The sequence below is a fragment of the Diabrotica virgifera genome, chromosome 6 (genome assembly GCF_917563875.1).
Source record: "Diabrotica virgifera virgifera chromosome 6, PGI_DIABVI_V3a".
NCBI classification, from domain to species: Eukaryota; Metazoa; Arthropoda; class Insecta; order Coleoptera; family Chrysomelidae; genus Diabrotica; species Diabrotica virgifera.
In genome coordinates this window covers 204,259,326-204,284,861 of record NC_065448.1, presented here as the reverse complement: position 1 = coordinate 204,284,861, position 25,536 = coordinate 204,259,326, and the positions used below count along the sequence as shown (strand labels likewise).

The 25,536-nt window shown below is 34.2% G+C and overlaps 1 protein-coding gene across 1 annotated transcript in view; it reads right to left on the bottom strand.

Moving 5' to 3' along the window:
* LOC126886279 (inter-alpha-trypsin inhibitor heavy chain H4-like) overlaps window positions 1-25,536 on the bottom strand; it is a 111,822-nt gene that overhangs the window by 33,555 nt on the left and 52,731 nt on the right. The window contains exons 10-12 of the mRNA XM_050653150.1: window positions 20,239-20,520; window positions 10,077-10,148; window positions 5,837-5,869 (exon numbers count right to left, since the gene is read on the bottom strand). Of these exons, the coding sequence (XP_050509107.1) occupies window positions 5,837-5,869; window positions 10,077-10,148; window positions 20,239-20,520 (387 nt within the window). The remainder of the gene's footprint in view (window positions 1-5,836; window positions 5,870-10,076; window positions 10,149-20,238; window positions 20,521-25,536) is intronic.

Genomic DNA, 25,536 nt, shown 5'->3' with positions numbered 1-25,536 from the left:
CAATTTTTAGTTCGCGGATAAGTAATTAAAAGATAAAGGCATAGAGCGCTTCATGCTGGCCTAGTTTTGAATTCGATTAGGGCACCAAATTGGAATCTTATTACCCAGGATTCCATTGTGAAGAGCATTTGGCTACGATAGTTGTGCCCCTATCGCGCATCAGCGTGTTATAGGGGGGAAAGGGATAGCCTGGAGCATTGGAGGTGGCCTGGAGCATTGAAGGTGGGGTGATCCCTGTTTTTTACTCGGGTTAAAACACCTCGCCCCAATGAATTGTTATACCCGAATGTACTTTTTCGATAGGGTGGACGTCTCTCACAGGTCGGGTTAAATCAAATTGCTTGCTTGCTTGCTACTTTTGAAATCATTGCCTGTCTCAATCTAGGATAAAGTGGAAGAAAGGTAAGGCCAGGAACTGGACAAGAGAAGACGATTTGCACACAGAAGCAACAAATTTCCTTCGATCAGGATGCATACAAAACTAACGACCCGAGGGAGAAGAAGGAAAAAATTGGAAATAAACAAGAGCAACAAAGGAACAATATGAGAATAGCAACCTGAAGCATTAAAGCATTGAACAATAGAGGCCAAGAAATGGACATATGCGCAATACAAGTAAAAATACTGTTAAAATTAAAAATTAAAATTAGTATAAAACAAAAATTTAATGAAGATGGAAAATTTCTACTTTACATTATTACTTTACATTATTCTACAATAAGATAAATACCCTCTTCCCACATCTCAGGCCCAATACACCTTTAAACAAGATATTGCCGCTAATATGACCGAAGCACAAATAGGTAGATTGATTAGTTGATCTACAACTGTCCTGTTAGACGAAACCAACCACAAAATCTTTATAAAAAACATCTCAACTATCGACGTTACCACAAATCGACTAGATAACATCACCCACCACAACATCAGCTAACGTCACCAAAACAAGTCACCAGCAACCAAAAAACCGATTCCAATACCACAAAAAAAACAACCCAAGTAGAGATTGCAATTGCTGGATCCAGCATCCAGCAATCCAGCTGGATCCAGCGCTTTTTTTCACATGCTGGATCCAGCAAATCATGCTGGATCCAGCAGCGCGGATCCGCAAACGTGTCAAATTAGAAATAAATTACTTAATGTCTTGATTAGCCTCTGCTCATTCAAAACCGTGAGTTGGCAACTCTCCATTCTATCGCGCTGGCCGTAGCTCAGTATGCTGAAGAGTTTCTATAGCTTGAAAGTTTGCATCGATAAAGCGTTGATATACATTGATTCTGCCATAAAATTCTCTGCGGGCGAGTGGTCGATAATCAATGAGTTAATCACTACTTTTAACCGGCTGTAGAAGCTCTTTACACAATAGATTCCACTTTGATAACGGCCGACACAACCATGAAATTTGTCTTAGACAAAGTAAATAGCCAGGATTTTAGCCTTAATGCCGATCTATCGGAAACACTACTCAACAGAATCACGGAGCGGCGCGGCGTCTCTATGAGATTAGAGGTACATTAGTGTATTTACAAAATCAAAAAAAGTATGACGAAGGACTAAACAATCTTGGTTACTTCCCCATGCCGAAAAAGAATGCAATGCGACAAGAGATGAAAAATTTGTTGATTCGTATAAATAAACAGGTAACTGTGGAACCAGTGCAAGCGATAATGGAAGAAGATGGGCCAACTAATCCGGAGCCTGTGAATTTTACTTTGGAACAAGAACTTGAGACTGAATTGAAACGAGAAAGAAAACATTTACAGCCAAAAAACTGATTATCAAAAAGATTACGAAAAGATTTTGGAAAAGGATATTATGCAGGTTTATGAGCCCGAAGTAGTGAAAGGCGATCGTTTGTCAATGAACTATGACTATCTGATGCCCTTAAAACCGACTTAGCTAAATCCAGTATAACATCACTCACTTTATTGTCATATTCTTTATGTATATCAGATGTTATTACTATTTTTAAAAGAAACCAACTATTGATATGAAAAGATCAATGGAATCTTTACTGCTTAACAAACCCCACAAGATACACCACTTTACAACCAGTGATTCCACAAAGTACTTGGTTTAAGAGTTTTAAAGCTCCACGTAAATATATAACAACTATAAATCTACTACGTTTTGGGCATGCTTGCTATCCAAGTCATTTATATAAAATAAATGTGATTGAAGATGATAATTGCAAAAATTGCGGAAAACAGGGTGATCTGAACAGCATTCAAACTCTCACTATAAAAATTTAATCAAACTTAATATGCATGCGCCATTCAATATCTAGTTTCTGTTGGCTAGAGGCTCACAACAAATATACAATATTATTATAGATTTCTTGTTAGATACACGCACGGTCCTATAAGATTTGTACGCGGGAGTGAAATTTTTTATGATTTATGTTCAGATTTTCATTCTTTTTTATCATAAATGTTATCACTTTATCAGAAATCCATCATTGTTTTTATTGTATTATTATTGTGTTGTGTTATTTATTGTATTAGTATATTGATTCTGTTTAATTTTGTATTAGGGGTAGGATTGTATAATCTTTATTGCAACTGGCTGAATGACTAATGTATATGCCATTAAATAAGAAAAAAAAAAAACCGACCAGCACAGAGGCCGGAAGGTCTTTCTCCGCAACCGGCTATATGTGCAGTTCTGTGCGAAGTAGGTTAGGCCTATTTTTTTAAGGTATCACTTACATAAAACTAAATAATTCATGTTTTTGTTGTTTAGAAATTTAGCAGACAAAAAAAATTAAAATCATGTTTTTATTTTGATTCCACATTTTGCTGGATCCGCGCTGGATCCAGCTAGATTCAGGCCAATCTTGCAAAAATCCAGCTGGATTGAAAATGCTGCTGGATTGCAATCCCTAAACCCAACAATCCCAAACCTAACCTAGATATTGCGCTGCACCCAATTTGAAATAATCATATTTATGAATACACAATTGACCACATAAATGCTGCCATAATGGGCACACTATCTCTAAATGTCTGGAAAAGCAGTTGCAACCACAACTTGCCTTATATACTCCACGAATCTGCCGCTATTAATTACAGCGGAGAGTATTCAGCCTAAGCTCTTCCGCAGAAAGGAAATACTTAAAACTTCTCAAGAAACCAGCCAGTATCAACCGGTAAACGCCTCCTTCCATACGACATTCCATCGAACATGAAAACTCCGATGGAGTTTACTCACCTCTTTCTTATCAATTTCTTCTTCTTCTGGTAGCACTACAACCCGGGGTGGGTCTTAACTGACTGCACAACTCGCTTCCATCTCGAACGGTCGTACGTTTCTTATCAATTTGCTGTCTGATATCGTCAGATAGTGCTGGACGTAATGGAGTCTCTGTTGTTCATTTAGAATGTTGTCTTTGGCTGATCGCACAAGAAATTAACGTTTTTATTGGGTTTTTAAATATATTGTATTTATTCCACTTGATTTAAGAATTTTGTCGGTCTTACATAGGGCAAACCCCCGAGCTTACATAGGCCAAGCCAATCGTATAATCCAAAATAGAATTTATGAACATTCCGTTTCTGTTAGCAATTTCAACTTAAGGCCATCTTCACACATAGCTACCGTTCATACCACGAATTCTCCGAGAAGCCATAGAGGTTGAAAAACGACCAAATTGTCTTAAAAAGGAGACGACGGCACCCGGTTGCCTTCGACATGGAGACCCCTCCTAAAGAAATCCTAGTAGTCTCCACTTTCCAAAGTGTTTAACACATCAACAATATCCACCATAAAAATCAGTTTACTATGGAACTGGAACGAAACAATCAAATACCATCCTTAGATGTATTAATAATTAAGAAATAAGACGGACACATAGGCCATTTAGTGTATGTGAAACCAACACATATAGACATATTTATATCTACATGATGCTTCACATCACCATCCTGTGTTAGGAACTTTTTGACTTTTTTTGTTATGTGACAGTTTCGTAGAAGATGAAAAGAAAATAAAAAGAAGATTCTCGTTAGCATGGTGATGTATGCACCTTGATAAACAATATAAAAATAATTGAATTTTTACCAAGTTGTCAGAATAAACTTCAAATTTAAATATAATTTTCTTAGTGCAATATATCCATTCCAGCGCAAATAATTACAGTCCATACCATAATTCAAATCTACCATCCTGCACAAGTACATTCAGTCATCCAAACCTTGATTAGAAGATCCGAAAGACTGACAGACCAAGAACATTAAAATAAAGAAATGCATAACGAGGAAAGAACATTAAGAAAAAACGGCTTCTCAACATATACCATTGAAACAGCTCAAAATACTAGAAGAAGAATTCAGAACCCAACGGAAGACGAAAAACCTATTGGCAAAGCTGATGGATTCTGCCATATGTGAAGGGTACAACTGAGAAAATAGGGAGGGTGCTGAGAAAACACAAAATAGAAACGATATTTAACATGGATAGAAAAATCTCCACTATTTTACCAACAGCAAAACCAAAATATGGTTCGAAAGTCAAGGAGTATACGAGATTCCGTGTGGGGATTGTGGAAAGTCGTACATTGGACAGACTAACCGAAGAATCCATGTGACGAGAAGAACACCGAAATGCCATCGAGAGGAGAGAAACTACGCCATCCCTTGCATAACATGTCGCAAATACAGGAAATACAATAAACCTGAACCGAACGACGATAACATAGACATTAAAAGAAAATGTGAAATCACCGAATCGATAGAAATAGAAAAAAATTCCAACAGTTTAAACCAAAGAGATAATGCTCAAACGCATCTTACAACACGGAAAAGAGTATTTACTAAAGAAAAAGACCAAAATAAATCAAGCAACGATATCGACGCGTATCACCCCACCTGCCCTACCAACCTATAGAGGGCCAATAACAAGAGCCAGAAACCGCGCGTGCGGGGGAAGCGCATCACGATTATATAGGTAACCGTATCGCGAATAATAATTCAGTTTACTTCAGCAGCGAGAAGCGGAACTACCTGACTTGATAATGTCAAGTGCGATCTTGCCGAAACGTCTTCAAAATAATGGTTTTTCTAAAAGCCAGAATTATTCAACGCGGAGTCAAACCCCGAAAACCGCAGAAAGCAAATTATAACCGTGGAAACTTTAAGTGTAACATAATTATATACCGGGTGGTGAATTGGAGAACGGGCCATAGGAAACTCAATGTAAAATTCTAAATTGTTGAATTCCTGCTTCCCTAATTATTTTACATCAAAAGTCATGAGAAACTATTTATAGAGGATTAAAATCTGTATTAAAAACAAAAGTTACGATTTAAAGAGAGTCCAAAATTTTGAAAAATAGAATACATTTGCCATACCTAAGTAAGTGCGTAAAAGTAAGGCCACACGTTACTATTTCTGACAGTACGCAAACTATTGACTGAAGAAAACATCTTTACTATTATTACTTTCTCCTCAACTGAGGATATCAACTGTTTTTTAAACAATAAAAAAGATTAAATAAAAATACTGACAGTTCAAAATATTGTTAATATAATAATTTCATTGTGACCGAAGGCAACCTTATACACATTCTTGCATGTGTGTTGCCTTTTGGCAAATACTTTGATAAAATTTATTATATTTTACAAAATTTTGGAATGTGTTTAATTCGTAGAACAATTTTAACAATTGTTTTCAATAAAGATTTCAATCCTCTACAAATAGGTTCTCATGTCTTTTGATGTAGAATAATTAGGGAAGCAGGGATTCAACAGTTTAGAATTTTACATTGAGTTTCCTTTGGCCCGTTTTCCAATTCACCACCCTGTATATAAAGAACTGTTTATTATTTAAAATATACTTACAGTCACTATCTTGTGCTACCTCACTCCTTAGACCTAAAATAGTAAAATAAAGTATCGATCACTTAAAATTTAAAAGCAGAATTTAAAATAGTAGAATCAATGTAGTTTTTACTTACGAAACTAAAAAGATAGAAATTTTTTTCATTTAAAAATGCACAATAAATAACATCTATTATCAAAAAGTTCAACTCCAAAAGTGGGTGCTTAATTTTTTATTAAACAAAGTAACTGCAATATTAGTTGTTTTTTAAAATACCTACGAAAACATACGTTTTAGAAAAAAAATCTGACCTGACGATTGAAAAATTCAGAAAATTTTACACAGAAAACCATTTTTCTAAAATTAAATCCACAGATTCTATAATTTTTTATTTAAAACGCGCGAATCACCCCTCTCACAGGCATTGACGCACTGCATAGCAGCGTTCGGCAGAGTGCGTAATTGATTAAATTTAAGAGAACTTTTTAATGAATTGATTTATTTAAATTTTACAAATTGGAAATGAAAGAAGAACATTTAAGCTATTTTATAGTTATATTACAGAGAAAAAAATATGCATAAATACAGTGTGAGCAGAAAATGGGACTTGGATTTTATTTTATTAAAAATATTTTTTTTTCATAAAGTTGATAATAAAAAGATTTTCCATATGGTTTCAAGTTACGCAGACATAATACTGTATACGAGTTCACATTTTTTTTTAATTTTCAAATTGTAATGTCAGATTAGGATTCGGCATTATCAAAAACAATGTAGAAACATTTTTGATCAAAGTAAAATGATGAACCCACTGATATTTTTTAAAGTGATTTATACAAAAACAGCTTTTATCGTTTAAACAATTAATAAACCACTAGTGGCTAAATAGAACTTTTTACTATATCATATTTATAAACTAACAAAAAAGGTTTAAGAAAAATATAAGCTTGTTTGATTTTTTCCGAAATAATGCACGTTTTAGATCTACATTGATTCTTCTATAATAAAAAGAAAATGTTTGTATATAAAAGAAGCACCGAATTGGTATATGTAAATGGATGTACAACTCTTTAGTTCAATATATAGTTTATAATATATTTGCCGACTGTGTTGCCGTCAGCTTACATAGTTGGGAGTTCTGGAATGCCGTGTTGTAAATCAAATTAAAGTTCAAACATCATAATAATATACAGAGTGAGTCTGTAATTTGGAATAAATTCAATATCTCAAATACTAATTGGTTTTTTTTTAAATTGCTCAAACCCGTCGATTAGTATTTCAAATTGTCCTTTTTGACATAAAATAATAATGCATACAGAGTGTCCCAATTTAGAAATATGACGTCATCGTTGATTTTCTTAAATGGCAACACTATCATTTTGATAGCTATTTTGATTGGGTGTGTAAAGTTATACACAACTGCAAAATTTCAAATTTTTATTCCCTACCATTTACAAGGTAATAAAAAATAACAAAATTATGAAAAACAAGTAATATTTGAATTTAATTATTTCAATTAACCCGCGAGTAGTCGCGTGGTGAGATAGAATCTCAATGTTTATCCTTTTTGCGATAACTTGATGAAAAATTTTGCAATTTTGAAAAAAATTCGTAAGTGCCTCGAGGAAGGGTGTAGTAATTCGTAGGAATTTTTTTTTATTTTCTTCTTCTTTTTGTGGAATTTATGGCTTTGGGGAGAGCCAATTAGCTTTAACCCGCGAGTAGTCGCGCCGTTAGATAGAATCTCACATTTCATCCTTTTTCGTAATACAGTAAAACCTGTCAGTAACGGCCACTAAAAATGAAAAAACTGTTGGCCGATATAGAAAGGTGGCCGCTATTGCCAAATTTTGTACAGTCGGAAAAATGAAAGCCCAAAAAAATGAGCTGGAAAGCCGGAAAAATGAAAGAAAATTGTCCAGTGCAAGTACGTGTAACAATAATTATTACATGTACTTGCGCTGGCCAATTTTTTGTGTGACAAGGTAACAGGAAAATACAGCGAGTTTTATATGTTCGTTCATGGGTATTCTTTCATTTTTCCTACTGTGGTCTACATATAATTGGTTTGGGAAATTTTTAAACTGGCCGTTATGACAGGTGGCCGATGTTGGCAGGTGGCCGTTAACACAGGTTTTATTGTACAGTAAAATTTGTCAGTAACGGCCACTAAAAATAAAAGAACTATTGGCCGATATAGAAAGGTGGACGGTATTGCCAATTTTTGTAGTCTACATAATATAATTGTAGACTACAAAACCTGAGAAAGTGGTTTAATACATCGACAACCGGACTATTCAGAATAGCAGCAAGCAAAGTTAGGATAGCCATGCTGATCGCCAACATCCGGAACGGATAGGCACCTTAAGAAGAAGAAGACATATAATTGGTTTGGGAAATTTTTAAACTGGCCGTTAGGACAGGTGGCCGATGTTGGCAGGTGGCCGTTAACAAAGGTTTTTTTAATAAAATTGTTAGAAATATATATTTTCAATATAAAAAGTAGATAAAAATAGTAAAAAATAAAAATTTGTTTTAAATTCGTATTTTGAGATAGAATCTCACACGCGACTATCGACGTTACAAAAGTGAGCGCGACTACTCCCGGGTTAAGCAAATGCTCATAATGTTGCCCATCGACCATTTGACAATAATTGAGGGCAACATTATGAGTATTTGCTTATTTGAAATAATTAAATTCAATTATTACTTGATTACTTGTTTTTCATAACTTTGTTATTTTTTATTATCTTGTAAATGGTAGGGAATAAAAATTTAAAATTTTGCAGCGTCTTAAGGCGATTATTCGCCAATAACTCAAAAAGTAAATATTTTATCTAAAAAATATTCTTAACAAAAATGTAACTTAAAAAAAAACGAAAAAAATCGTGTAATAATGAAGTTTTTAAACTCAGTAAAAGCAAAGTTGTAGCTAATGAAAAATTCGTTCTTATTCGTCAAATTTCAAATCAAATAGTTCAACGGGAAATAACATAAACATTAAGCAATTTTCTGGAAAAATGAGTGTTTAAAAAACCTTTATTTTTGTTTTTTTTATAAAAGTTTCTAGCAACAAAACTAAACGAGTTACGCTTAGAACAAAGCGCCCCTTTTTTTTGATAATCGTGAAAATCTACCCCTATTTAGCACCTTAAATAAAATTAATCGTTACTGTTTTACCTTTTACTTTATATGTATGTGTACTGTTTATATAATCTGTAAATTTGACGGGTTCGATGTGCTTAGTTTTGAAGAAATTTGGTTTTATAGTAAAAAAAAATTTTTTCCAAAAATTTTGGCAAGTGCTCTTTTTCAAAATAACTTTATGGTATTTCATTTTGTTTTTCTGTAGGACGAAAATTGGCTAAGATATGACTATTCAAAGTTTGCAACATTCGTGATTAGTGTCTCCTTCAAGCCCTTTCAACTGTAAACCTTTCAAAAATAAGCCCTTTAAACCGGTGAAACTTACAGATAATTTATAAAAAATACATAAGTAAAGTAAGTTATTTATAAAGCGGTAACGACTAATTTTATTTGAGATGCTAATTAGGGGGAGAATTTCAGAATTTGTCTACCAAAAAAGGGGCCAACTTTATTTTGAGCGTAACTCGCTTAGTTTTGATGCTAGAAAATTTGATAAAAAATAAGAATAAAGCAAGTACACTTTAAAAAAGTTTTTATGGGTTTTCCCGAAAATTTTTTGGATATTTAATTTTTTGGATATTTTGCGTTGACATATTTGATTTGTAATTTGACGAATAAGAACGTACTTTTGGTGAGCTACAACTTTGCTTTTGTTGGGTCTATAGACTTCAAGGATATATGTACACCTTTTTTTGTTTTGTCTATGCTACATTTTTTGTTAAGAATATTTTTTTCCAAAAAATACTTAGTCTTTGAGTTATTTGCAAAAACCCCCCAGAAAACGTGTTTGGCGAAAAATAAACATTTTCAATCGCAAATAACTCGAAAAGTATTGATTTACTTAAAAAACTCTATAAAACGAAAGTAGCTCATAACTAGTCAGTCTATTCATTTCCGGACTTATTTTAAACGCGCTTTTTTCAATCCCGAGAAGGGGTGAATGTCATCCCCCAAGTAAAACGTAAAAGCAACCAACGGCACAAGTTCAACTTTGAAGTGGAGGGTAAATAGAACATAAATCCAAATTTTCATGCAATTCTGAGTTGACCCTGAAAATTACACGGTATCCCCGTATTTACTGGGCTAAAAGGGAAGTAATAAAATTTTACTAACCGCCGGCAAATCCACCGCCTCCGTATCCTGAAGCTTCAGCAGGCGCATATGGATAAGCTGGCCTTGGAATTGCTGAAATAAAAATTATATAAATATACAAATGTGATATTAAAGTTATGGCATGTATGTTTGGACACATATAACTTATCAAATTATAATTATCACGGATACTTCTTGAGCCACATGAAAAAATATATTAAACATTTAAAAAAAGAACGAGAAACCTAAAAGATTTAAATAAAAATAAAAATCTAAAAGATTTCTGAGGTTAAAAAAAATTCTAACCTTCAGCTGTATCCCATCCTACAATTTGCAAGGAAGAATTACGATTAATGAAGAGACGTGGACATCTAAAATATGCATTTCACAACACATCAATCCATTTAGGTAAACATCAAACGAATTTTGATTCCTAGTACTCAATTCGTGAGTAAGATCGAAAGTAAATAAAGACAGTTAAGATTTAATTTCATTTCAGAGATCACCATCACATTTCGACCTCTTGATCTCCTCAGAACAGACCGTGGTCATTAGGGTGGTCCAAAAAACTCCCTAGGTCTATAAAAAAGTTTGTTTTTAGAGACCTAGGGACCCTCCCATTTTGTTATATCTAATAAAAGAATAATCTATGCCAAATCTAAACACTCTAGAACATATGGAAGGCAGTGCTCAACAACATTTAGTTTTCATAAATTTCCGTAAAACACTTAAGTTTAGAAAATGTTTGTTTGTTTGTTTTTTCATGATTCAGAAGTTAACAAAGCTGGTGATTTCTTTATTACTACAGTTGATATTAAACATTTTCAGCAGTTTTAACATGAGGGTACTGGAGTGGAAAGGAGCTATAAAACATCAAATATTTGTTATTTTCGGGTATTTAACGCCTTTTTTTGTTTCGAGTTGGAAATAAATTTAAATCAAAATGACTGCTCTTAAGACGCGTCAGGCAGACAGTGTTTACTTAATCGGTGTTAAGGACTTAGAACCTTTAACAAAGAAGAACCAACTTCCTACAACAAAAAAAGTTTTGTTAAGATTTCACTTTTTTATAAGTGAAAAAAATCTGTCAGGAACGCAAGTCATAGCACAATTGAAGAATTGAATGAAGTTTGGAGCAAAGCCCTAATCCCGACTAAATATACCAAGGACTCAATTTAAAAACTGGAACGTGTGCACTCACAGTGGTTACTTTAAAGAAAAATAAAGGAAGAAAAATGGAAAAAAAAAAACAAACGAGCAATCATATGTAGACAATATCGAAAAGCTTTTCGACATTGCCCATTCGGATGCTCTAATTCCCATGCCAATACAACAAGACAAATATTTTTTAATTGACTAAAGAACTGAGAGAAACATGGTCATGTCATCTCAAGACAAAGAGTATGTTAAAAAGCAAAAAAGAGCACTAGAAAGATTTGAAAAAAAAAGGAGAGAAGAGAGCTGTTTCTTATGAAAAATCCACGTCTTCTTCTATTAATCCACCCGATGATGTCTTAAATGATACTTCAAGCGCCAAAAGCAGTTCTGAAAGTGGTTCTGATGATGAATTATATCAATCTTCGTCCAAAAAAAGTTAGACAAAGTTTTAGACATCAAAAGCGAAGACGTTTCTGAACCAAAGGCTAAGAAGAGCTTTTTTGACATGAATGTGGCAGCGACTTTAGACAGGGAATAAAGTTTCCGATCGTGAAGCTGTAAGGCTTATCATTCCTATTGTTGCCGCACTTGGACATGATCCTGCGGAATTACCGCTTTCAAGAAGTTCTGTAAAAAGGAAACGAGAAGCAGCAAGACAGCATTTTTCAACAGAGATTAAATCAAACTTAGACATCAAAGAACCAATTGTTATTCATTGGGACAGCAAAATCCTGCCCGACATTTTAGGTTCAAAGAAGGTAGATAGACTACCAGTGCTAGTTTCTTATGCTTGTGGAAATGAGAAACTACTGGGCGTGCCAAAATTGGCTAGTGGAACAGTTTGAACACTGGAAATGCAGTACTTAAAACTCTTAAAACATGGGATCTTGATGATAAAGTCATTGGTATAGGCTTTGACTATTCTTAAGAGTGGTGCATGCACTTTCACATAATGAAAATCATTTTGAGCAAAGTATTTGCATTATGTTTGGGACCTTCAAGCTCTCCTGAAATTCCCATATTTAAAAGGTTGAAGGAATCATGGAATGCAGTTGATCGATCAGATTACACACCTACACGACTACTACACGACCTAGTTTTTGGAAAGAGGCTGGGAAATACAGCGTCATTGATGAAGATATAGCTAAAACTATCAAAAAAGCCTTGCAGCCACATTTGTGGTACCTATCTGACGAAATGGTTGGGTTATCACTTTTTTCCAATAAAGTGAGCCTTAAAAATAAAGTAAGCATAGTGAAAAGGATGTCTGACCCGGCACCGCCAAGGATGATTAGAGGAAATACCGATTTCCTAAGTGATGAATGTGAATCGGCAGATTTTGCTAATACTAGAACAATGTTGTTGTTTACTTAGCTATACAGCAAAGCTTTTTAAACAAGCATCTAAGTGAATAGAAACAGGACCCAGAGTTTAAAGAGGCAAAGAATACAGTAAATAAAATCAAAGTGGCCATAGACATCGCAGAAAAAGGTTTAAAACTATTTCAAGATTTTAACAAACTCATAACAAATGATGAGTACGGAGAACACCTGTTACTGCAGATTGTAGAGGCTAATCGAAAACAAGTCCCGACTGAGCCGACAAAGAAGGCCGTTTTAGAAAGCCTACAGAAACCATCCATTTCCAAAGACAAAATTTAAAGAGTTCATTTTTATTATGGTCTTCACTATAAAATGTACTTATTTTAAACATGGGTTCCAATGTAAAATAAAAAAAAAATAAATTAAGTTTTTGTATCCTAACATGTCTTGTAATTTTTTCAAAAATCGATAAAAATATTCCCGTTTTCATTATTTAAACAGTATTGAGCACTGCCTTTCAAGTGATTTATGGCTTTCATATTTTGGCTCCTTACTTCTTTTATCAATTAGAAAAGAATTGGGTCCTTTGGCTGTTACATTGAACTTGAGTTTTTCACATAAGATCTTGAACCACCCTGTGGTCGTGGTGTGCTCTGAATCGAAAACAAATCCAACTGTCTTGTAGGTAAATTATTAAGAAATAATTTGCAAATGGACGCAATTAGGGTTGCACAAGTTTGACTTGAATGTTTGAACTTGACTTGAGTTTGACTTAATTTCAAGTCAAACTCAAGTCAATCCTTCTGACAAATATTTCAAGTCGAGTCAAACTGGTCAATCGTACAGGTTTGAAAATTCAAACTGTTTGTCAAACTAGTTTGAAAGAGTTTGAAGAATAATTTATTTAGTATGTAGATATACATTTTGTCGAGATTGACATGTTAGTTGCCAATTAAGATAAGAAAATTAATAATACAATGAGTGCCACATAAAAGTAACTTAATACGGGAAGCGATTATAATCAAAATAGGGTCGTAAATTTAAATTTCTTGAAAATGATTCCTGATTCCTTAAACTGCTTGCTGGCAAGTTTCGTTTTATCCATATAACTTTTTTATATCTGAGTGTTACTAAATAGATTAAAACAAAGAATTCGTTGGATAGTTTTTTTATCATACAAACTGTAATTTAATCTACTTTGGGAGCGTTCAGGTTCAAGTATTACGTAACGCAAGTTGGGGGGGGGGGGGGGGGTCATGTAAAACGTTACGGCGCGTTACACGGGGAGGGGGTAGGATGGTTCGAACAGCGCATTACGTATTACGTGATGTAACGAATGTCATTTTTTGAACATTCGCGAATACGAATGCGAATGCGAATATCTAATAACGACATTCGCGAATGCGGATGCGAATGCGAATGCTCAGTTTTTTTTAATTTGTTTTTATTTTTGAAATGTTTTCTAAATTTGTAATGAGAAGTTAATTGATATTTAGTGTAAATCAATCTGAATCTTAAGCTTTATTACATTATGCCAAATAATAAAACAACGTGAAGGCTGATAATCTGATTATACGAGGTTAAGTTACCTTTTTTTAATAAAAAAGATGAGAAAGAGAATAGATTTTGATTTTATTAATCTAACTTTATTTTTAAATTATTATTTCTCTGATATTCATATTCGCAAAATATTCGCACAAATTTTGCGAATGCGAACGCTAATGTGAATATGCAAAAAGATGCGACTATTCCCGGATGCGAATACGAATACGAATATTCGTTACATCACTATTACGTAACATTGTTTTTTAACTTAAATAAAAAAAAAACTACCGAATCACAATCTTCCACCTTTTCAACTTTCGTTTATATTTTACATAGAACCCCTGGATTGTATTGTATTGTCCCCTCACCTCCGCTCATGTTACAATAGGACAAAATAGTATTCAAGTGAAAAACTCTTAAAATTTGTATTTAGCCGTCAAGCACAGTAACATGACATGTGTCTCAATGGGCAGCTCAAAATAAAATGATTTGGAATTTTTATGACTTTCTTTTATTAAAAAAGGCATTCAAGGGCCAGTTAGAAAAAACATCTGGTAACCAATCTGCTAGTTCACTCGAAAATACAATACAAACGTATTGATGTATATTTGTTGGTATTTCTTTAAAATTCAAAACTAACCATTGGGTTATTAGACCTGGATCCTGCATACCAAAAAAAGTTGATTAATAGCAAGCCGAAAATTTGTTAATAGCTTAACGGTGCCTAGTCGGACAAACTTAGATGTACGGGAACACTGGAACGGTGGAAGTTTTAATTGTGGAACAGCTTAATAATTTGGAAAGTCAGATTACGAAAACGTCCCATGTATTTTGTCGGACATAACATCCAATTGATTTGTTACCCTTTCATTAAACTCTCATGCAAAAATCGGACTGCTATTACTAACCAACATGATTCCTGTCATTTGACATGTTCTTCATGTTCCACTCATTAAAATGCCCAGTTGGTGATAAACACCAGTCTGATTTTTGCATGAGAGTTTAATGAAATAGTAACAAATCAATTGGAAGTTGTATCCGACAAAATACATGGAACGTTTACGTAGTCTGACGTTCCAAATTTTTAACCTGTTCCACAATTAAAACTTACCCTGTTCCAGTGTTCCCATATATCAAAGTTTGTCTGACTAGACACCGTTAAGCTATTAACAAATTTTCAGCGTGCTATTCATCAACTTTTTTTGGTACGCGGGATCCAGGTCTATATAGTTTTACCTACATTTATCTACAATTTAAATTTCTTTCGAAGACAGGCTACAAATGTTGGGTTTAAATTTTTTAAAAATTAATGTATAAATGTGCATTAATAGTATGGTATAACTTATAACTAGACCCAAACCCAGACATCCAAAGTCAAAGTTATCCTCCAACACCAAATTGTTCTATATGGTCCACATAATGTTAAGAAAAAAGTCACACACACCATTTTGAGCGTCGGGCTTGTGGGGAGAGGGGGAAGAAATCGGTGAATTCGGAGCTTTTTACGTTTTTCGTCAATATTTCTAAAACTATGCGGTTTCTAAAGGATTCTACATAAAATTTAAAACAAAAAGGTCCTATACATATTTGTTATAAAATCAACGGTTCCAGAGTTACGGAGGGTGAAAAGTGGAAGTTTTCGATACTTTTTATATTTTTTGGGAAATTTATAATATTATTACTGATGAAAGAAATTTTCTTTGACAGGATTGTGTTTTGTAAATAAAATTTGCTATTTCAGTGGCATGTTAGTGATAACCCCTCGAAGAAACGTCAACCTCACCACCCAAAATCATCATCAATTGCCCAAAAAATATAAAAAATATCGAAAACCTCCACTTTTCACTCTCCGTAACTCTGGAAGCGTTGATTATATAACAATTATATATAGGACGTTTTTTGTTTTAAATTTTATGTAGAACAATTTTGTATAGAACATTGTTTACGCTAAAGTATAGTTTTAGAAATACTGACGAAAAACGTAAAAAAAAATACTAATTTACCGATTTCTCCCCAATCTCCCCTCCAACCCGGACGCTCAAAATGGTGTAACTTTTTACTGCACAATATGTGGACCATATAGAACAATTTGGTGTTGGAGGAAGACTCTTTTTTGGATGTTTGGGTTAGGCCTTTGTTTGACCAGTTATACTATACTACCTCCGTAACTTTGGAACCGTTCATTTTAGAAGGATTATGCAATTTTATTTCAAATTGAATGTAGAACATTTTTGTATAAAAGGTTGTTCATGCTAAATCGCATAGTTTTAAAAATATGGACGAAAAACGTAAAAAACTACGAATTTACCGATTTCTCCCCCCTCTCCCCTTCAAACACGACGCTCAAAATGATGTGACTTTTTTCTGAACATTATGTGGACCATATAGAACAATTTGGTGTTGGATGATAACTTTCACTTTGGATGTCTGGTTTATGCCATTATTTGGATCAATTGAATCATACTATAAGACGCTATAAGCTTTCTTAATAATTATTATCCTAACTGGCGTTTTATTTGTCTGTCTGCGGTTTAAATATCATATCAGCCAATACATTTCTGTTTATTGAAATTTGTCAAAAAAATTTTTTTGGACCTTGTTGGGATTGGGGGATTTTCCCTACCCCTCCCCCACCCATTACTCCCCCACCCGTTGATCCGCCACTGAACAAATAAACACGTTGCGTAATATTCAAACTTTTCAAACTGTTTGAAGATGTTTGAATTCAAGTCAAACCTAAAGATATCGAAATCAAGTCAAGTCAAACTTTTTTATACAAAAAGTTTGATTTTCAAGTCAAGTCAAGTTTGTTGAGTAAAATCAAACTAGTTTGACTTGATGCATCTCTAGACGCAATAGCGACATCTTTCAAAAACAACGAGAAACGTAAAATATTTAAATAAAAATCAGAATCTAAAAGATTTCTTAGGTCGGAAACAAATTCTAATCTTCACCTGTACCCTTCTATAATCCTTCTATAATTTGCAAGGAAAAAGTGCGATAAATGAATAGACGTGGGGAATCTAAAATATGCATTTCACAATACATCAATCCATCTAGGTAAAGATCAAACTCATTTTGATTCAGAGTACTCAATTCGTGAGTAAGAACAAAGGTATATAAAGACAATTAAGATTAAATTTCGTTTCAGAGACCACTACCATCTGTTTATGTACATTTAGACCTCTTGATCTTGCCCTGTCTTGATCTCCTCAGAGCAGACCGTGGTATGATCTGAATCGAAAACAAATCCAACTGTCTTGTAGGTAAATTATTAAGAAATAATTTGCAAATGGACGCAATAGCGACATCTATCAAAATCAACGAGAAACCTAAAATATTTAAATAAAAATCAAAATCTAAAAGATTTCTTAGGTCGGAAACAAATTCTACTCTTAACCTGTACCCAACCCTTCAATAATTTGCAAGGAAAAAAGATAATAAATTAATAGACGTGGGAAATCTAAAACATACCTACATTTTACAACACATCAAATTTTAATTAAAAAAAGCTTTAAAATTATTTTGAAAACAAAAATGTTTCGAGCAATGGCTGCTCAACATGGGAAATATAGATAGACGCAGATGGTAAGAAATGTTGGGATGCTCTGCCAAACTTATCGATTCAAAAACTAAAAAGATTAAAAAGTTAACAAAACACGCTTAAGACATAGCTAATACAAAATAAAGTATAATTATTACATGTATTTTAAAATAAAAATAGACGGTTTCGTTTTGATTCAATTCGAGGCTCTTGCCATCCTCTGACACGTGTTTCTACGTTTATCCGTTATCAAAGAGGCTTTGCAAGAAGACTGAATGGAATCAAAACACACCGACTGGTCGGTAAATATATTTAAATATTATACCGTAGTATGCTTTAAGCTACCTCTAACCAGTAGTAATGAAGTGAGTGGCAATAAAGATTCAAGTAAACTGTTTACCCAGGTATAAACATGCCATCGGGCGATACCAGGAAAATATTCCAGCAACGCATCGGCAACCACCATCGCTTTGAGCGACCTTTAATGAGGAATGATGAAATGAGTGTCGCTAACGATTCAAGTAAACTGTTTACCCAGGTATAAACATGCCATCGGGCGATACCAGGAAAATATTCCACCAATGCATCGGCAATTTACCCGTCTCAACCGCTATCATTGTGTACTCTGTACCGAGTATAGTGTGAAATAAAATAACATATTTATTTGTTATTAAATAAAATATTTATTTTAATTAATAAAATTCATTTTCACACTATATTCGGTACATAGCACACAATGATAGCGGTTTAGACAAGTAAATTTCAGATGCGTTGTGGAACATTTTTTTGGCATCGCCCGATGGTATGTTTATACCTGGGTAAACAGTTTAGCCTTGGAAACAATAATTGTAATCACTCAACTGACGTTCTATGATGTTATGTTAATTATGTTTGTAAATGTCACTAGGTCACACTGATCAGTTCCTATCTCTTGTATTTGACTGTGATTTTAAGTAATGTGATTGAAAAATGGCATGTGTTGTTAAGAATCCATCCAAATCTAGTCAGCGTGTGGTCATACAAAGTTCAACCTTTTGCGCGCAAGGTTATGCATTTTTTTTTCAACCATGAACATAAAGGACCCTTGCTTAGAGTTTCCAGAACCTAGAAAGCATATCAACGAGAATCTGTATAATAAAACTTTAAACAGGGTTCATCAAGCAATAATACGAAAACGTTCAGAAAAGCTCTCATGTAGTGTCATTCTTCTGCACGAATATCCTCGGAATATGTTGCCAACTTAGTGAAAGGAAATCTACAACGAAAAGAAATGGAGGATATTAGAGAATCCACTCCATAGTTCCGATTTATTGCTCTACGACTTTCACATCTTTGGGCTACCAAAAATAAGTAGTTCATAGTTAAAAGGTAATTGTTTTCAGATAAACAAAGACATACAAAATGCCGTAAACGAATTAGTAGTATTTTTAAATACGTAATAGCCAATACAATTTTTTTTATATAGGGTGTCCCAAAAGTAAGGGAACGGTCGAATATTTCGCGAACTAAACATCGGATCGAAAAACTGATAAATATATGTTCAATCATTTTCAAAAATCTATCCAATGACACCAAACACCAATCCCCACTACACCACCTGAAGGTGGGTAACTTTAAAATCTCAAATAGAAACCCCCAGTTTTTCTTGCAAATTTGGATTCGTTACTTAAAAGTAGGCAACTTTTATTCAAGACATTTTTTTGAACTGTGGATAGATGGCGCATCCATTTTTTCCCTAATTGGGAAAAACGATTTATCCTGATACCATAGGTAAACTATAGAAACGGTCTAATATTTCACGAAATACACTTCCAAATGAGAACCAAAAAACAGATTTTGATCTTTTTCGAAAACCTATCGAATAACACCAAATGTGACCTCCAACCCAACCCCTGGAGGTGGGGTGGGGGTAACTTTAAAATCCTAAATAGCAACCTCCACTTTTTATTGCAAATTCGGATTCGTCATAAAAAATTAAGCAAAATTTATTCGAAACATTTTTTAAAATTTCTGATAGATGGCGCTAATAAATCGTATTTTTCCAATTAAAGCGCCATCTATTAACAATTATAAAAAATGTTTCGAATAAATATTGCTGAATTTTTCATGGCCGATCCGAATCTGTAATAAAAAGTGGGGGGTTGTTATTTAAGATTTTAAAGTTACCCCCCACCCCACCTCCAGGGGGTGGGTTGGAGGGTCACGTTTGGTGTTATTCGAAAGGTTTTCGAAAAAGGTTAAAAATCTGTTTTTTAGTTTCTCATTTGGAGGTGTATTTCGTGAGATATTAGACCATTTCTATAATTTACCTATGGTATCAGGATAAATCGTTTTTCCCGATTATAGCGCCATCTATGCACAGTTCGAAAAATGTCTTGAATAAAAGTTGCTTACTTTTACTCAACGAATTAAAATCTGCAACAAAAACTGGGGGTTTCTGCTTGAGATTTTAAAGTTACCCCCCTACAAGTATTTTTCAGTTTTTCGATCCGATGTTTAGTTCGCGAAGTATTTGACCGCTCCACTACTTTTGGGACACCTTGTATAATCAATATCGTTATTATTATATAAAGTAAAAGAAATAAGAATTAATACAACAAATAAAAGTACTTACGATATCCGTCATCTGGATATATGGGATGTGTAGAGTTGGGCTTGACTACAACCAATGATGTTACCTCAGTCACAAAGGAATATTGAAGAGCAAGCTTCAAAGCTTTCTTGGTAAGTTCTGTTTTAGTTTTATCTTTGGCAATTTTCATTTTCTGTAAAGTTTCTCTAACAGTCAAGTATGCCCAGAGACGTTCCAAAGAGTTTACTGGCTTGTGAACCCTTGGTCTGTATGTTAAAGGTCCTTGTTTACCTACGGCTCTTATTGTTGGATCAAATTGATTACCTAAAAAATATATAGTAAGCGTGAAGAGAGTTATTACTACTAATTTTATATCATTAGAAATATAGTCAGAAGAACTATCTAAAATCTGGACAGAATACGCATCGTCCCTCTTTGCAGACAACATAAGCAAATCTGCCAACCTGCCAACTACTAACCTACCGGCAGAAACAACGTCAGAATAAACAAGAATGTTCCGCATACCATGGGCAGATAGGGTGAGAAACTAGGAAGTCTTCTTCTTAAAGTGCCTATCCGTTCCGGATGTTGGCGATCATTATGGCTATCTTGACTTTGTTTACCGCAGCGCGGAACAGTTCAGTGGTAGTCGTGTTATACCAATGTCGTAAATTTTGAAGCCAGGAAATGTGTCTTCTTCCCGGTCCTTTTTTACCATTTACCTTCCCTTGGAGAATCAGTTGGAGAAGGCCGTAACGTTCTTGATTTCTCATTACATGTCCTAGATATTCTAATTTTTTTGTTTTGATGGTTATGAGAATTTCACACTCTTTCCCTATTCTACGCACGACTTCCACATTAGCAATTCGGTCAACCCAGGATATACATAAGATGCGCCTGTAACACCACATTTCGAAAGCTTCGAGCCGATTAATAGATGCAACAGTTAGTGTCCACGCTTCCATTCCGTAGAGCAGAACTGGAAATATGTAGCATTTCAACAGACGGTATTTTGTTTTTAATGATATGTCTCGAATGTTGACAATGGGTCTTATTCTAACATATGCTAATTTCGCTTTTATTATTCGCTGTTTAATTTCTGTTGAGTGGTCCCATTGGCTATTTAAATTCGTGCCCAGATATGTATATTCCTCAACTCTTTCGATATTCTATTGGTTGATTGTAAGTTGAGCGTTTATTATTGGCTTTTTACTAATTGACATAAATTTGGTTTTCTTTATGTTTAGAGCTAGTCCGTATCTGTAGCTGACTTCTGTTATACGATTTGTTAATATCTGTAAATCATTCAGATTATCGGCAAAAACTATGGTGTCATCTGCATATCTAATGTTATTCAACCATTCACCATTTATTAATACTCCCTTCGCACAACCGTCTAAAGCTTCCTTAAATACCCATTCAGAGTAAATATTGAATAGTAATGGAGATAAAATACAGCCCTGTCGTACTCCTCGTTCTATTGCAGTTTTATCAGTTAACTGGTCTTCTATTTTGATTTTGGCCGTCTGATTGTAATAAATGTTTCTGATAATTTTTAGATCTTTGTTGTCAATAGGAAGTCTTAAGAATTGCAAATACTGAGAGATGATTGCTCAACTTAATCGGTGAAAATTGCTACATTTTGGAATGAGGTGGAAATGAATTTAAAGGCTTGGAAGATGCTGAACTAAAGGAACTAGGGGAACTTAGGGTAACCTAAAGGAACTCATAAGTTCTTTAAAAGTAGAAACTGTGCATCCTACACTGCAAGAATTTATGGAGGCATCATAAGATGTTTTGTCTAATATGTTTTTCCATTTTATCTTTGCCCATGCGTCATGATTCATTTTCAAACAAATTAAATCAAAACGTACGTCGATGTGTATAGCATATACACTCACCGACACAAAATTCCGCCACCCAAAATTTTTGATTAAGTTTGACAATCTATAACTTTATTATTTATACTCCGATTTTCAAGATTCTTGCATCAGTTTGTAAGTACATGTATTATCGTCGTTTGTTATTATTCCCGTAACAAAACATTTTTGCTTAGATGGCATTATATGGGGGTGAATGGAAGCGTTGTTTTTTCTCCTAACTTTAAAAAATTCTGTGGAAAAATTGGAAGGCTGATTTTGTTTCATACTCGTTTTGCATTATCCTGGAGGTATCGTTAAGATTTTGTTTTTTGAATTATCCGAATATCTCTTTTCTTGTAAGAGCTGTAAATAAAAACACTGCTTTGAAGGTTTATTTAATTAAAGATATCAAACGCACTAAAATTAACAAAACAAAACAAAATTACCAACAAAACAATTAAATAGCGGGTAAGTCCACCTCTTGCACCTACGACTGCTCGCAATCTGTTTAGCATCGCATAAAGATGTGTTATCCTTACCTTGTGAATATCCGATATTCCTCTACCAGGACCATAACTACTGTATTAAAGTTTCTGGAGGCCTAGGATGACGGCGAATAGCTTTTTTTAATTCATCCCATAAATGCTCAATAAGATTGAGATCTGGGCTGCATGCCGGCCATTCTAATCTGATCAATCCAACCTCCATTTTATGAGCTAATCAGTGTTTTTATTTACAAAAATGGTACAGCTCTTATAAGAAAAGTGATATTCTGATAATTTAAAAAACAAAATTTTAGTGACGCCTCCGGGATAATATGACAGGACTATGAAACAAAATAAGCTATTCCGTTTTTCCACAGAATTTTTTAAAGTTAGGAGAAAATACAACGCTTCCATTTACCCCTGTATAATTTCATGCAAGCAAAATTTTTTTGTTACCGGAATAATACCAACGATATCAATACATGTACCTTCTTATGAAAAAATGGCTGTAAGTCCGGTTCTGCTAATCGAATTTTGCATACTTGGTCTTGTTGAAAGCAGCTCTTTTTCGTCAATGTAAGTGTCTTCTTTTCGAAATAGCCTAATAAGTAATATGCAAGCTAGGAGGCGTTATTTAATTATTTTCAGAAATCTAGTTTTCTTTGGAAAATATTAAATACAAATACATTTTTAATCCTGTATTACAAAATTAGACCAAATTAACAACATATAAAAAAATGCATGTCGATACCTTTTTATATCTCGAGATATCTTAAGAAATGTGTAAATTTTAAACATAACTGTTACTGTCACCGGTAAACGAGGTTAAGGAAAAGTAGTGTGCTATGGAAAAAACAAATAAACATTTTCCAGATGTCATCATCATCATCATCCAGCCTCAAACGTCCACTGCTGAACATAGGCCTCCTCCCCTCGTTTCCAACCCCATCTATCCTGCGCCGCCCTCATCCAGTTTTTATTTACCTTTCTTAAGTCGTCAGTCCATCTTGTAGGCGGTCGACCGACGTTTCTCTTGTCTTCTCTTGGCCTCCATTCCAATAACCTCTTCGTCCATCGCCCATCTGTCATTCTGGCTACGTGTCCTGCCCATCTCCACTTCAACCTGGCTATCCTCTCGATGACGTCAGTCACCTTTGTTCTTCTCCTGATTTCTTCGTTTCTGATTTTGTCTAGCAGAGTTATTTCTAACATTGACCGCTCCATTCTTCTCTGCGTGACTCTTAGTTTGGTAGCCGAGGCTTTAGTTAAGGTAAGTATTTCTGATCCGTACGTCAAGACTGGGAGGACGCACTGATCGAATACATTTCTCTTTAGACATGTGGGTAACTCACTTTTAAAAGTTTCTCTCAGTTTTCCAAATGCTGCCCACCCAAGACCGATTCTTCTCTTCAGCTCATGAGTCTGGTTATCCCTGCCAATCGTAATTTCATGTCCCAGGTATTTATATCTATCTACGAGTTCTATTTCCTTCCCACCAATACTGATGTTCTGGTTGGGTACCAAATTTGTCATTATTTTTGTTTTTGAGATGTTTATATTTAAACCTACATTTTCTGTAGCTACAACGAGTTCTTGTACCATCTCTCTTGCCATACCTAGATCCTCAGCTACTATGACTATATCATCGGCGAAACGTAAGTTGTTTAGGTATTCTCCATCTATTTTTATTCCCTTTGTCATCCAGATGTAAACGTATATAATTAATTAAAACAACAATAAGACAAACAACACTATAAAATATAACAAAGAAATAAAAGCAACTACTTACTTAGTCTTAGTGATTGCCTAAATGCTCAAATAATTGTTGCCCATCATTTACTCTTTCAGGAGTAGATTGAATAGCAACAGATTTATCTGTTTTAGACTTTTATTAACGGATATTTAAACGGATTAAAGACCTTGTTTTTGCCACTAGGCCCACTACTCGAGAAATCATGATCTAGACTAGAATCTAGAGAATACGGAAGGCCATTCAAAGCATTGCGCAAACAGAAATTGAGACTGCTGTTCAGTCTACTCTTGAACGAGTAAATACTTGCATCGAAAATGATGGGCAACAATTTGAACATTTAGGTCGTCACTAAGTATAAGTAGTTGCTTTTATTCCTTTGTTATATTTTATAGTGATTGTCTTATTGTTGTATTAATTAATTATATACGTTTACATCTGGAAAATGTTTATTTGTTTTTTCCATAGCACACTACTTTTCCTTAACTTCGTTTACCGGTGACATTAACAGTTGTTTAAAATTTACACGTTTCTTAAGATATCTCGAGATAGAAAAAAGGTATCGACATGCGGTTTTCAGTATTATGTTGCTAATTGAGTCTAACTTTGTAATACATGATTAAAAATGCATACTTGTATTTAATATTCTCCAAAGAAAACTAGATTTCGGAAAATAATTAAATAACGCTTACTAGCTGGCATATTTCTTATTAAGCTATCTCGAAGATAAGACCCTTACATTGACGAAAAAAGGTGTTTTCAACAAGACCAAGTATGTGAAATTCGATTGAGCAGAACCGGACTTACAGCCATTTTTTCATAAGAAGGTTCCCACTCACCCCCACCTCTTATTTGCAAAGGTAGACTTAAACTTATGAAATCAAATATGCGCAGAATTTTATGAAGAATACTATGATTGGATTTCCAGTGCCCTTTCATTAGGTAAATTTTGTAAAATTTTGATTTTTAATTTTTGATATTCAATTACGCCCTCTAGCGGTGGACCTACAATTATGAAAATAATTTCTAGGCTTTTCTCGAGGCAACTTTTATTATAAATATTTTTTTCTCAAAGCTGTACTATAAACGGTTCCTGAGATATGGCCGAGAGCCATTCTTATTGGGACACCTGGTACATACCTACAAACTGGTGCAAGAATCTTGAAAATCGGAGTTATAAATTGTCAAACTTAATCAAAAATTTTGGGTGGCGGAATGTTGTGCCGGTGAGTGTAGTATACAG